The sequence below is a fragment of the Trichechus manatus genome, unplaced genomic scaffold, assembly GCF_000243295.1.
Source record: "Trichechus manatus latirostris isolate Lorelei unplaced genomic scaffold, TriManLat1.0 scaffold00121, whole genome shotgun sequence".
NCBI classification, from domain to species: Eukaryota; Metazoa; Chordata; class Mammalia; order Sirenia; family Trichechidae; genus Trichechus; species Trichechus manatus.
In genome coordinates, this window is record NW_004444057.1 from 3,448,091 (window position 1) to 3,460,465 (window position 12,375).

The following is a 12,375-nucleotide window of genomic DNA, read 5'->3' on the forward strand; positions in this document are numbered from 1 at the left end:
GCTTTGGGAAAAACAGTACCCATTATATAAGACCTTCAAAACGCAAATACCAGGGAAGAGATTTTATTCAATTCAATCTAAAGGACATTAGTCAAAGGCAACTGACAGTTTTATAAGTGCTCGACTTGAAGTTCTTTGTTAGTGAAACCTCATACTACAAAACTATTTAGGCTTCCCCCTCCCCTTCTCCTCAAATCCATCTCTTTTAGCTCTGCCAAATAACTGGTTCCAAATGTATTTGTTCTGTTTCTCTCTTTGTACTCCACAAAAGGAAAAAATTAATGGTCAAGTGGTTTAATTTTTAAATTGGTACAAAAACTTTAAACACACTGTACTGAGAAAAAACGCAAATGGAGCACTCTTGAAAATGGTTACAGATTAAACACACATCTTATGACCCAAGCCTTTGCTAAGACAAGTTCTTAAACTCTGTGGAGGTCAGAAGTTTAGTTTATTCAGCAAGAATAACTCTATTAACAGCTCCAGCCCCTTCTTGTCACCACAGTAAACATCCACACAATCCAGATCCTGGAGAATGTGAGGCAGTAAAGAGAAGGTTGGAGCTGCCAAGGGCTCTGCTACTGTGCCTGAAAACTATCTAATGCTATTGGTCTGCTGCATGAATCTACCGAGCACATCCACAGAGATGACAGATGACAGCATATAAGGCAGGTACACTGGACTCTGGAGATTGATTTTTCAGTAAACAGGGTGGAGCCTTTGTGGTGAGGCTTTAAATATATCACTACCAAATAATAATAATAATGAATAATAATACCTTAAAGTTATTTATTTAAGCACATGTCCAGAGTACCAGAATTCCACATCGCCCCACATACTGCAATAGTATTGAAACACAGACTTTTCTAAATAAGCCCATCTGTAACTGGAGGCTAAGGTTGAAAGTCAAAATTAAGCACACTTCTAAGCAAAGTAAAGTGAGAAATAACCCAAGCCTTACAGCTGTCCCAGAGAGTCTGTGGCTAATTTTCCAACATCTACCACCCGGTGAGGTGACACTGCAGGAACTCTGTCCTATCCCACACTTAAATAAACAAAATCGGGACAAGCAATAAACTGACTGGTGCTAAGTCATGGCTCCGAAATGAGAGGACAGTGCTTCACTCTAACGAGTCAATTATCCAAGCACAAGAAAATCTTACTTTTAAGTTTACTGAAAATTAACACTGTTCTTTCCAAATCCTTTCCTTTTCCTGGAAATATGCACACAAATTAATGAACTGTGACCTTATTAATGCCTTAGCTCCTCTTCTATAATCTTCACACCAAGATACCAGTCTGAAACCCTTATCCACCTCTCAGCTGTAGGGAAGGCAACAAGGCACAACCCAAAGAGGGGTAATGAAGAGAGGTTGTTGCCCACACGGAGCCTTGCACTGGAAGGAATCTGAACAGGCAAGCAAGATGGCAAAAACTGAATTCCAGTTTCTCCTCCTTCAGTTCCTCCCAATGTGGTTTCATGGTATTATTTCAAATGGCTTCTTAGAATGGAACCCTGTTGGTGCAGTGGTTAAGAGCTACAGCTGCTAACCAAAAGGTCGGCAGTTAGAATCCACCAGCCGCTCCTTGGAAACCCTATGGGTGGTTCTGCTCTGTCCTATAGGGTCACTATGAGACGAGACTGACTCAATGGCAAGGGTTTTTCTTCCTCCTCCCCGCTCCCCCAAATATCTGAAAGACCCAAATTAAAATAAAAGCACCAAGTTGAGGGGGAAGGGGCAAAACACCAAAAAAATTCTCAAGCCAAAAGCATATTTAACTATTCCTTTCACTTGAGGAAACAAGAGGGCTCACCATGACTGCTGCTTTCATTCCCTTCCCCTAGTTCCCTCCTGTAGAATATAGTCTTTATTGTTCTTTTCTAATGCTATCTAAGAATTTTTTAATTATGAAATATAGCATACAAATAAGTATATTTAATGTAACAGGTGGAATTCAAAGATTTGGCTAAGAATTTTGGTTTTCTATCTTGAAACAGCATGAGCTGTTGTCTGCCTTCTAACAACAGTACCTGCAACTGTCACCTAATTTTCATTCTTCATTTTTATTCTCTCCTTTCCTTCCCCAATTTCTCACATCCTTAACTACTTTCTCTCAGCTACCATGTCCCCCAAATGCCCTCAAGACATTTAGTGTCTCCTATCTACCGAGGCTCTTTTGCATATATTTATCTTCTCCCTTTTATTTTCAACCCTCAATTTTTTCCTCTTGATACAGAGGAACCTGAACAATGACTCCCGGTCTCAGACCCTTTTTATCACTCTCATCCTTGCCCTCACTCCTCTCCCAGTGGCATCACTAGGGTTGGTGTCACCCAGTGTGGTAACTCATGGTGTCACCGGCCCCCCCATGGACCTCTTTCCATACCAGACCATACACAATCCTTGGTAATGTTTTTTGTACTAATGGTATTTGCAAATCATAATTCCCACATATCACTCCTTCTTTTCCTTTAATTACTATTTCAATCTCAAAAGAAGTTATTGACATAGGCTCACAAATACTAATTACCACAATATTGTAGCTAAAGCATCAGAAAATTTGACAAAATCAGCGACTATAAAAACACCAGCAGCAACGAAAACAACAGTGTGTGCAGACGAAACCACGTGATTCAAAGTGTCATTGTAATTGTGTAATGACAGCTCTGACCAGAGCACATTAGAAGTTTCAAAAAGTAAATTAGCATAGAGTTTTAGCCTTGTAGGTAAAATGATACATGTAAGCTGGGCTTATGAAAATGTTTTTGTTGTTCTAACTAACTTCGGGGATATTTTCAGAGACGGTCATTTTGGTGTCACTCACCCCCTCTGACAGTGTCACCGGGTACAGTCTGCAACCCCCATACTCCCCTAGTGATGCCACTGTCCTCTCCCAAATAGCTAAGGTAACGAGGATTGTCATTTCTTTTATCCTGGGGACCAATCTAGCTTTAAGGGGGAAAACATGTTTCCTCCGTGTTCTTCATTGTACTCTGTTCCCTGCTGTACCCTGGCGTACCCTCTTCCTTATCTTTTCTACTCTCCTAGTTCTCCAATGTAGCGATGCAGCTCTCTTCTTGGTCTTTAGTTTTCAATTACTCTTGGCCTCTGTTAATGACACTGACCACTGAAACACTCTGTACCTGATGATCATGTGCTATGAGACGTGGCCAACCATGATTTGGATCCACCAGCAGTGTGGCATATGCTCTGATTTATTTTCCAATAGCAATGATGAATTAATCCTGATCCATTTCTCTCGCACCTTGTTTCCCACGTGACTAATGGATTGCATTTGCCAGGTGGCTGGCTGAGTTAAGGGGCGGGGAAGGTTCTATGTTTCCAACCACACCTCTTAGGGGAAAGGGTAACCCTCACCCTGCTTCTCACCATCCTTCATCTTAGCACTTAAAGTGGGGAACCACTTTTAGAGACATTTGATTCAGCCTGGATTTAAAGGCAGCTATGAACAAGAGGTCAAACATAGTTTTTGTTCAAACAAAATCCACTTTTCTTTTCTCTCTGAATACCACAGAACAACTCCCCTCAAAGGCACACATAAACCCAAAAAGGGTGAAGAGGGCATGGGGAAATATATAAAAATAAATTGTATTTACCTTCTTCTGTTTCATGCCACACGATCCCTTCCAAATTCACACTGGTCCCAGGTTCACAGGGCCCAAGACACTCTGGCTCTGTCACTACTCCAACTTCACACGTATTGACACCCACAGAACGAGTCCGAACCAAAAGCTGTTCAACCGGTGCTGCAATATTGGATGAAGATGGGGAAAAGTAGGAGGGTAGAATCTGAGGCGTGAGACTGCTGGTAATCGGTGGTGGTGGTGCTGGCACTGTAAACAGGGGGTCAACCTGAAAAACAGACAGGCTTACTGCAGTGGTGCTGCATTCTGTGGTTTCTTGTCAATGTCATCTGTTCATATCACTTCTAGAATATACCATCATTGCAAATTTCACTTGCAACTACAATTCGTTTTGAATGTTTGAATAGTGCCAAAATATAAAGTAGAACAGAAATGCGCATTTTTATTTTTTCATGCCAAACAAAGTAAACATCCGAGCTCTAGCCTCCTGAATTACAGGCAGGCCTTCAAAGAAGTCTTCTAAATTCACCAATGGCAACCTTTAGCCCCAAGAGACTTAAATGGAAATATGCGTAGCAAAATGAAAAGGATTTCCCACTAGTGATGAAATCTTATTTTTAAAATTGTAACACATTTTCCAAAGGAAAAATTCCAATAAATGCCACATACATCTTATTGGACATTTAAGCACAAGAGATGGACTCAAATTATTTTCAAAGTGCTTTATAAACCATAATGAATTAAATCACTACTAAAATATATTACCTTACTCTGCTGAATATATAAAATACATAAACTCAATTATATGCACTGAATCACATAAACTGGATACTATTAGCATGTATTAAGCATCAACTCCTAATGAAATGCTCTATTGCAAAGTTTAGTAGAATTTCTATTAGAGTGGAAACGTGTGTGCCCAACAGCAACAGAACTTGGGTTCTCCAATGCACAGGTTCCTTTAGTGGCCCAACTTTTAAAGCTCCCTGATGAGTCAGACCAAGGCTTAGCGGCTCTCTCAGCCCAGGAAACAGAAATGACAGCTAAATATAAGATCTTGTGGTACAATGCTATCTCCTTTGCACCACTACCTTTAGGACAGCAGCAAAGGAGTTCTTCATCACAAAAATGGTGGGAGTCTGGCCATAACAAAATCTAAGGCTATGCATGTACTAAATACACAGATCACCAACCAATCCATTCATTCATTTGGCCTACTGTGAGGACCATTGATAACTGCTGCTGAATAGCTTTGACCCTGCTGAAGGTTTATCAATTGTGAAAAAGCCAAATGCAAAGCACGTCTGTATCAGGACTCCAGATTACCTATGCCCTCATGTTGCAGATAGACACGGCCTACACATAAAGGACGACATCCCGCATGTTTTATCAGTTGGGCTAACAAACTGTATGTGTGAGAAGGACACACAGCAGGTCATTCTGGTAAACACCATCTTATTCTGTTGTTTATATATTCCCAGTTAAACTTTGTAAGAAATCAACACTTCACTACAAACATAATATTATACAGCCTTAGTTGTTTTCTTTTTTTTTTTAAGTGTATTTTAAGAGAAGTCATATGAGGAAGTGTACTCTACTCCTAGTTATACAGCTGAAGCAGTCATCTGTGACAGCTCCCTGTTCATATGACTGTAGAAACTATTTCTACAGTTTGCATTTCACTAAAATGATAAACTGACGTTCACTTGCCTGAGTGATCCAAGATGCAGCAGAACAGCCCTTCACCCATCTGCATGTTAAAGAAACTTAATTTCCTGCTCACAAAGCTGCCATAAAACTTCCTTTGCTCCATGCTTTTTATTGTTCTGCATTCTTGATCACAGAGCCCAAGAACGAAAAAGCATTTAACAGCCCCAAATCCCAGATACAGTGATTTATGCTTTCGTGTAAATGCCGCTTAATGTGGATCAAAGTTCACACAGATAGTTACTATTTTTAAACTGAGCTGACAAAAGGAGAAAACGGGGTTTTGCGGGAGGAAATTTAAGGGGGAAAAAATCTAATGCCACCTCATAGCCTTTATCACAATTAAACGATTGTGAGAGATTAGAATCTCTTTCCAAAATTAAAGATGATGACGAAGGTAATATAAACCAACTACCCTGCATTTTTTTTGTTTGCCTCTTTGTTTTTGCATGTTTCCCAGCAACTTCTATATCTGTAGAGTTAGTTGTAAACTGACTACAATCTGATGTTACACATATAAACTGAAAAGATGAAATGGAACAATATTCTGATAATATTCTGTACATCGCCGAGTCGATGACAAACATTAATACCAAGGGAACAAATACAGCTTCAACTGGATAAACAAGAGAGGAGAACAGAATCAAATAAAAGAAGTGAAGAGGCTTAGCATTAATTCTCTGATATGGGAAATGAGCACACAATGGCGCAAGGTGTGCAACAGAAGTTGCAGAGCAGACCATGTGACACTAGCATTTGGGCCCCAACTCTGTCCCTAATGAGCCTGTGCCCTTGGGAAAGTCATTTAACCTCTCTGAGGCCCATCTCCCTCCACTGGGAAATGTATTCTTTGGCTTTCTAATATTGATGACAAATCCTATCACAACAGAATTTCTAGAATAAATCCCTATTGCAATATAACTTTGTGAATATGTAGATATACACACACACATATGTTCGGGGGAGCCCTGGTGGCACAGTAGTTAAGAGCTCAGGCTGCTAACCAAAAGATCAGCAGTTCGATTCCTTGGCAACCCTATGGGGCAGTTCTACTCTGTCCTATAGGGTTTCTATGAGTTGGAATCGACTCAACAGCAACGGGTTTGGTTTTTGGTTTATACATTTGGGGATAATTAAGTGATTCCAAAGATCAAATATCTAAGGAATCCTGATGACTTGAGGAGGGGCCTGTAAGTACGTTATCCACGTTTACTTCCATGAACACAATCCAAATGTAATGATAAAAATTTAGTTGATGATATCTATAAAACCTTAGCAGGACCTTGGAACTCTGTTCTCACATATTTTAAAATGAGAAGGCTAAGATTCAAAGTTTGACTATAAATATAAACTTAATTGTACACAGACCCTCCCCATGTGAAAACAGACTAAAACTCTGAAACTCGTTAAGTAATATGGTTTTAAAGGTTCAAATCTCTCACTTACACAAATGTATTTCTCTCTTAGTTTTTCCACTGCACTGGCTTCCTCATGAGAGCTCAGAACTGCCATTCCCACGGGCACCTGGATCAGCACTACTAACCGTTTCTTTGAGCCTAAGCCAGGGATGAGAGGAGAAAAAGGAACCCCTCCCCTGCTGTGGGATTTCAGGATTTGGGAGAGGGACTCAAGCCCAAAGCCCACCCCTGTGGTCTACTGCAGCCTCCTCTTTCCCAGAGGTCACCAAGTGGAAAGGGGGCTGGGGTAAGTATGCTACTTTTAAAAAACATTGCAATTTTGGGGCATCATTTAAAAAAAGTAGGGAACAGTCTGAATGGCTATTATCTCTTAAAATAATAACTGCAACATGTGCTGCACTGGGCCCACCCCCCTCGTGGCACCAACCAACAGTGCTGACTGAGCAGCAGCAGCCTTCCCTTCAGCGAGGCAGTGAGCTGCCCAGCAGAGGCAGTGAAGTTCAAGCCGCCTGCTTTTCTGGAGGCAATTACAGAATGTTTTAGCTAGAAGGTCATTTGGCCTAACCTACTCATTCTAGAGAAAACGGAGGTCCATTTTTGTGCAAGGGCAATAAGCTATCTGGTGGCAGCCCTGGTGAGCATACAAGAGTAGCATCCTACACCCGGAAAATGTACAGGAATTCAACGCCAGAGGACTAAAAAGGATGGGAGGGAATAACTGAAACCGTGTGGCCAATTCTTTCTGCCAGATAATGCCCCCAGTGGGAGATGTTCTCCCAAAAAACGCTTCCGTTCTCCTGTGCATCTCATGGTGTCTAACACAAAACCACATATACCATATGTAAGATTTTAAAGGATTTTCAATAGTTACATTTGCCTCACACAAAAGATCAATTCCACTGTACCCTGGTTTCTCAGGTCACTGATCCATACACTAAACCATAATTTCTGCAAACCAATGAAGCTCATTAAGGCAGAGGGTGGGCAACAATTTCCACAAGGACTCCCCGGGAAGAGGCAGCATACCCAGTAGAGAACCTCTGATTGTTAGCAGACAGGCATGGGTTCAAATCCTGGCCCTGTCAGCACTTGCTACGTGGGACCCTGAGCAAGTTACTTGGCTTCTCTGTGGTTCAGTGTCTGGATCTGGGAAATGGAATAATAATAATAATAATAATGGGAATTATGAATACCTTTCTGTAACACCTATATGGAATGAAAATGTACTAATAATGACAACTAGGAATACCTTCCTGGGAAGACTATTAAAAATCATTACTCCCAGAGGGTTGCTGTGAGATAATTCTTGCACAGTAAATGCTTAGCACAGTGCTTAGCTCAGTAAACGTGGACTTAAAAAAGTCTTTGGTCTGATATTACAGCTCCCTAACCCTACACGCTACCTTACAAATCTCCTTTTTATATCCCACTATATTTAACATAAATCTATAATCCTCTCCAAACGCATGGTTAAGTGCAGTTAAAGTATGTTAAAAGTATAAGAAAAAGGGCTTAACCCTTAAAAGCTCAGCCTAGGGAAATACCACTTCTTTCATCCACTGACAGCTGGCAGCAGTCGACCCACTTAATCCACCCCATCTTACAGCAATCTCCATGAAGGTCCTGATTAGTCCAGCATTGCTGTACAATCTCATTCCACTAATCTTTTGTTGCACCTCTTTCTTGTATTGCTCCCAGAAAAGTCTCCTCCTACTTGCCTAAACTGTATTACACATCCACCCAGTAAATAATTATTACACACCTGCTGTGTACCAGGCACAGTGCAAGCCGCTAGTCAAGTGAGAGTGCTGACCAGTCCCTACCTTCATGGACTCACTGCTTAGTGGACAACACTGTGGCATTCATCAAATAATCACAGAAATATAGCAAAATCAGAACTGTGAGAACAGCATCCACACAGCTGTCTATGGGGGCACAAGTGAAAAAGGGCGGGGCGGGGGGGGGGGCGCATGTAGTGGAAGATAGAATGGGTAAGGGATCACTCTTTGGAGCTGGAATCCCAGTTTTACCATAAACTGCATAACCTTAGGCAAGTCGCTGGATCTTTCTGGGACTCAGTGCCTACATCTGTAAAATGGAAATAACACCTGGCGAAAGTGACTATATGAGATCATGCAAATAACCTTAGCACAGGGCCTCATACAGTTACAACAAATAATAGCTACTGCTATTGTCAATATTATTATCATTATTAGAAATACATGAGACCTAAACTAAAAAGAAATTGGTAGATGGTTTGGTTTTGGAGGGACAAAATCTAGGATTTGCTACCTTCAAAGGCAATTCCGAATACCTTTTAGGGGAGGGGGAAGAAACCCTAATATAGTTCTAAAGAGATAGTCCTCATCTACAAAGAGGTGGGGGATTATTAATCGAATAATACTAATAACTGGAATAAAAGATCAGAACAGAGAACTGGCTGGTTTTAGCAATGTTCCTTTGTCAAAGCTCTTTCCTGTCATTTTGATGGGACACTGATGTAACCTATTAGAGCCCAAAAGAGGAAAAAGCAGGAAAGCAGCCATCTCCAGTGGAAAAAAAGACCCATAAGTCTAACAGCTGGTGGTGGCAGCCTGTCAAACTGAGGAAAGTTAATGTCAAGAACAGACGCACGGCAGTCTCTCACTGTTATTTTTGCATGATTATTCCCAGGTGTTGGTGCACGCCGAGCGGTAGCCTGGCTATTTATCACACGAGAGAGCCTAAGAGTATGGGAGTGGGGAAGCAGGGAGGGTGGAGGGAGGTGGGGAAGAAAAGGTTATTTACACAGATAGCGGCACTTAGTGTGTGTAATCAGAGGGCTGGAGAAAAAAAATCTGCAGAGAGATTCTGGCAATATTTTCTCTGTTCACCTTATTTCAAGGGCTTCCTGAGTGCCGATTAGCAAGGAAGGCTCCAAAGCTGGAGTGCTGTTTGTGGCAGCTTTTCATCACTCGAGCATCTGACTGTGTCAGCCGGTGATGGTTTTCAGTACCAGGAAACTGACAGCAAATGAGGGAGGCTCGCCAGGGCAGGACTGGTGGGTACTTCTGCGAGCACTCCTGCTCCACCCCGCCCCAACAGAGAGCCATTTGGGTGGCTCTGCCGCGTAAAACAGCTAGTGCTGCAAGGCAGAGGGGGAAGAGGAAAACCCAGTGCCGAAGACAAGCCAGCCTCCGCCATGAACACATTCCCTCCCGCATCCCCCTGTCACGTCTAAACGCTGACAGGGGAGCTTGCCCCGGGTTTCTTCCATCTGTTGCCACAAATCTCCACACTCGTCTTGCTATTAACCCCTCAATCCTAGGATTCTCTGATCACCAACAATCTGAGTGAGAATGGCGTTTTATTTTGCTCAGAGTCATTATTTTTACATTCGATGAGCGCGTTGCGGCACTATTACTTAACGCTCACGTTTTCTCCATATCCTGGTATTTGGCTGTTTTATGAGATTGCCCACAGTCACCTCTTTAATTTAAAAAGCATTAGACAGAGACTGAACACCAGTGTAGGGGAAATCACAGCTCTTTAAAGGTGACCATGGCCACAGTCTCTCACTTTGCATTTTCATCACCCTTGCTGTCTGACATCATGGCTTCATTAGCAGAGCCAAGGAAGCTTAAAAAACTGCTTCCGTGAGCACTGATCTTTTCTCCAAAATTAATTGCCAAGGGTGAATTTCCACTGTGACAGGAAGACCTGGAACAACCGTACTTTGGTCATTTCTTAATCTGTCACTCCTAAATGTGGTTGAGACTTTTCCTTTCAGAATCATGATCTAAATAATATATACTTTACAGCCTGCTGTGGGAACAACATGGGCAAATTCTTACTAAGGGTCTCCTGTGTACCAGGCACCATACATATTCCATCCCCTTCATTCTCACAGCATCCTCATTTACTGAGACAGAAACTGAAGATCTCAGAAGATGGCAGCTTCTCCAAGGAATTGAAATTCAAGGACAGACCTCTCTGATTTCAAAGCCCATAGGTATTCTCGTAAAAATAGTAACAACAGCAGCAACTACTATTCAGCACATACAATGTAGAAGAGATTGTACTGAGTGCTTTATGTGCATTCTCTCAGTCAAGCTCCACATGAGGATTGTGAAGGGAGGTATTTTACAGATGAAGAAAAGGAGACATGGGACAAGTTAAGCAACTTAAAAGGTCACTTAAGGTTGGTGGCTGAGCCAGAACTTGAATCCACATTGGTCTAAGACCAAAAGCAAACTCTTTCTAAATGTAAAACAGAACTAGAGATGGAAAGAAACCTTTCTCCAAAGGTATTTTCTGACCCTTTCCTGTATGTTGAAAGCCAACATACCTGAATCACCTGTTTTTGTACATAGTTTGGAACAGGGCATTTCGGTACTTCCAAGCAAATACTGCAATTCCTTCAGAAACCTCATTTAAAAAACCTCAGAAACCGAAGCTCGGGTTTTGTTTTGAGGTTGTCGTTGTTGATATAAATCATCCAATCCTAAGAGCTACAACTGTGCACACTGACTGGGAATTATATCACCATTTCCATTTTTTCATTCCAGCTATGAAGATCACTCTAAAAACCAAAACCAAACTCACTGCTGTCAAGTCGATTCCGAATCACAGCCACCTTATAAGACAGAGTAGAACTGCCCTATAGGGTTTCCAAGGAGCGGCTGGTAGATTCAAACTGCCAACGTTTTGGTTAGCAGTCGAGCTCTCAACCACTGCACCACCAGGACTCACACTGCCCTAAATGAAAAGCGACCAAAGGCATCTTGAAAAGTGCTGCTACAGGTTTAGTAGCCTGACCTGGCAGGACTCAGCCTGGGGATGGACCAGGGCTCTTGCCTCAAGGCCAGCGGGGCCAAGACAGATGCTGCCATTCCCAGCCAGGATCCCAGCCACGTTAAAATCGCAGAATGCCAACCCAGGGTCTCCAAGGCGCTGCGGGGGAAGGTGTCCATTGACTGGTAGTGTACCACCCTAGGAGTGGCCCAAGGTACAGACCCCAAAGCAGAGGCACACATGGGCCAACCACATGTGTAAAGCATGCCAGAAAAAAGAGTGACTATTTTTAACTTTATTTTCTAGCAAAACAGAAGGTATCGGGTATGTAAAGGCAAAGAGTTATTAAACCGCTCTATTCAATGTCTTAAAAAATGGTTTTGTTTTGAATCCAAGCCAAATTCTCCCCAGCAGACCCGCAACTGTGTAGCGTTCCATAGCAAAGTGACGCTGGTAGAGGTGGAAAAAGGGCCAAGGGGCTCCGGTCTTGAGGACACTGTCTCCACCAGACCACATCAGTTGTCACACACTTAGCCTCATTTGTGTTCTTTGAAAAAAAACTGGTCCTACCGCTGAAACACAGATACTTAAGCTGTTTTAAAAGTGCCGCTGACATCTTTCACTGCTCCGAGAGCTGGCTGTGCTTTAAATAGTAGCAGTAAATGATCAGTGTTTTCATATCTTGCCCATAAGTGTTCTCTGATTTCCTCTCATCCTGCCTATTCCAAAGACACTCAAAACACAAAAATAAGCCACAAAGAAAGGAAACAATGACAAAGGTATTAAAAAAGCCTGTCTTCTTGGGATTAATCCTTTTCATGAGTCCCTTTACTTTGTACAAAGCTGAATTCCTCAGAAGTTCCAAACAAA

The 12,375-nt window shown here is 42.0% G+C and overlaps 1 protein-coding gene across 1 annotated transcript in view; it reads right to left on the reverse strand.

Moving 5' to 3' along the window:
* Positions 1-12,375, reverse strand: part of ZNF608 (zinc finger protein 608) — a 109,549-nt gene that overhangs the window by 60,274 nt on the left and 36,900 nt on the right. Inside the window, exon 2 of the mRNA XM_023738684.1 lies at positions 3,620-3,875. Within this exon, the coding sequence (XP_023594452.1) occupies positions 3,620-3,875 (256 nt within the window). The remainder of the gene's footprint in view (positions 1-3,619; positions 3,876-12,375) is intronic.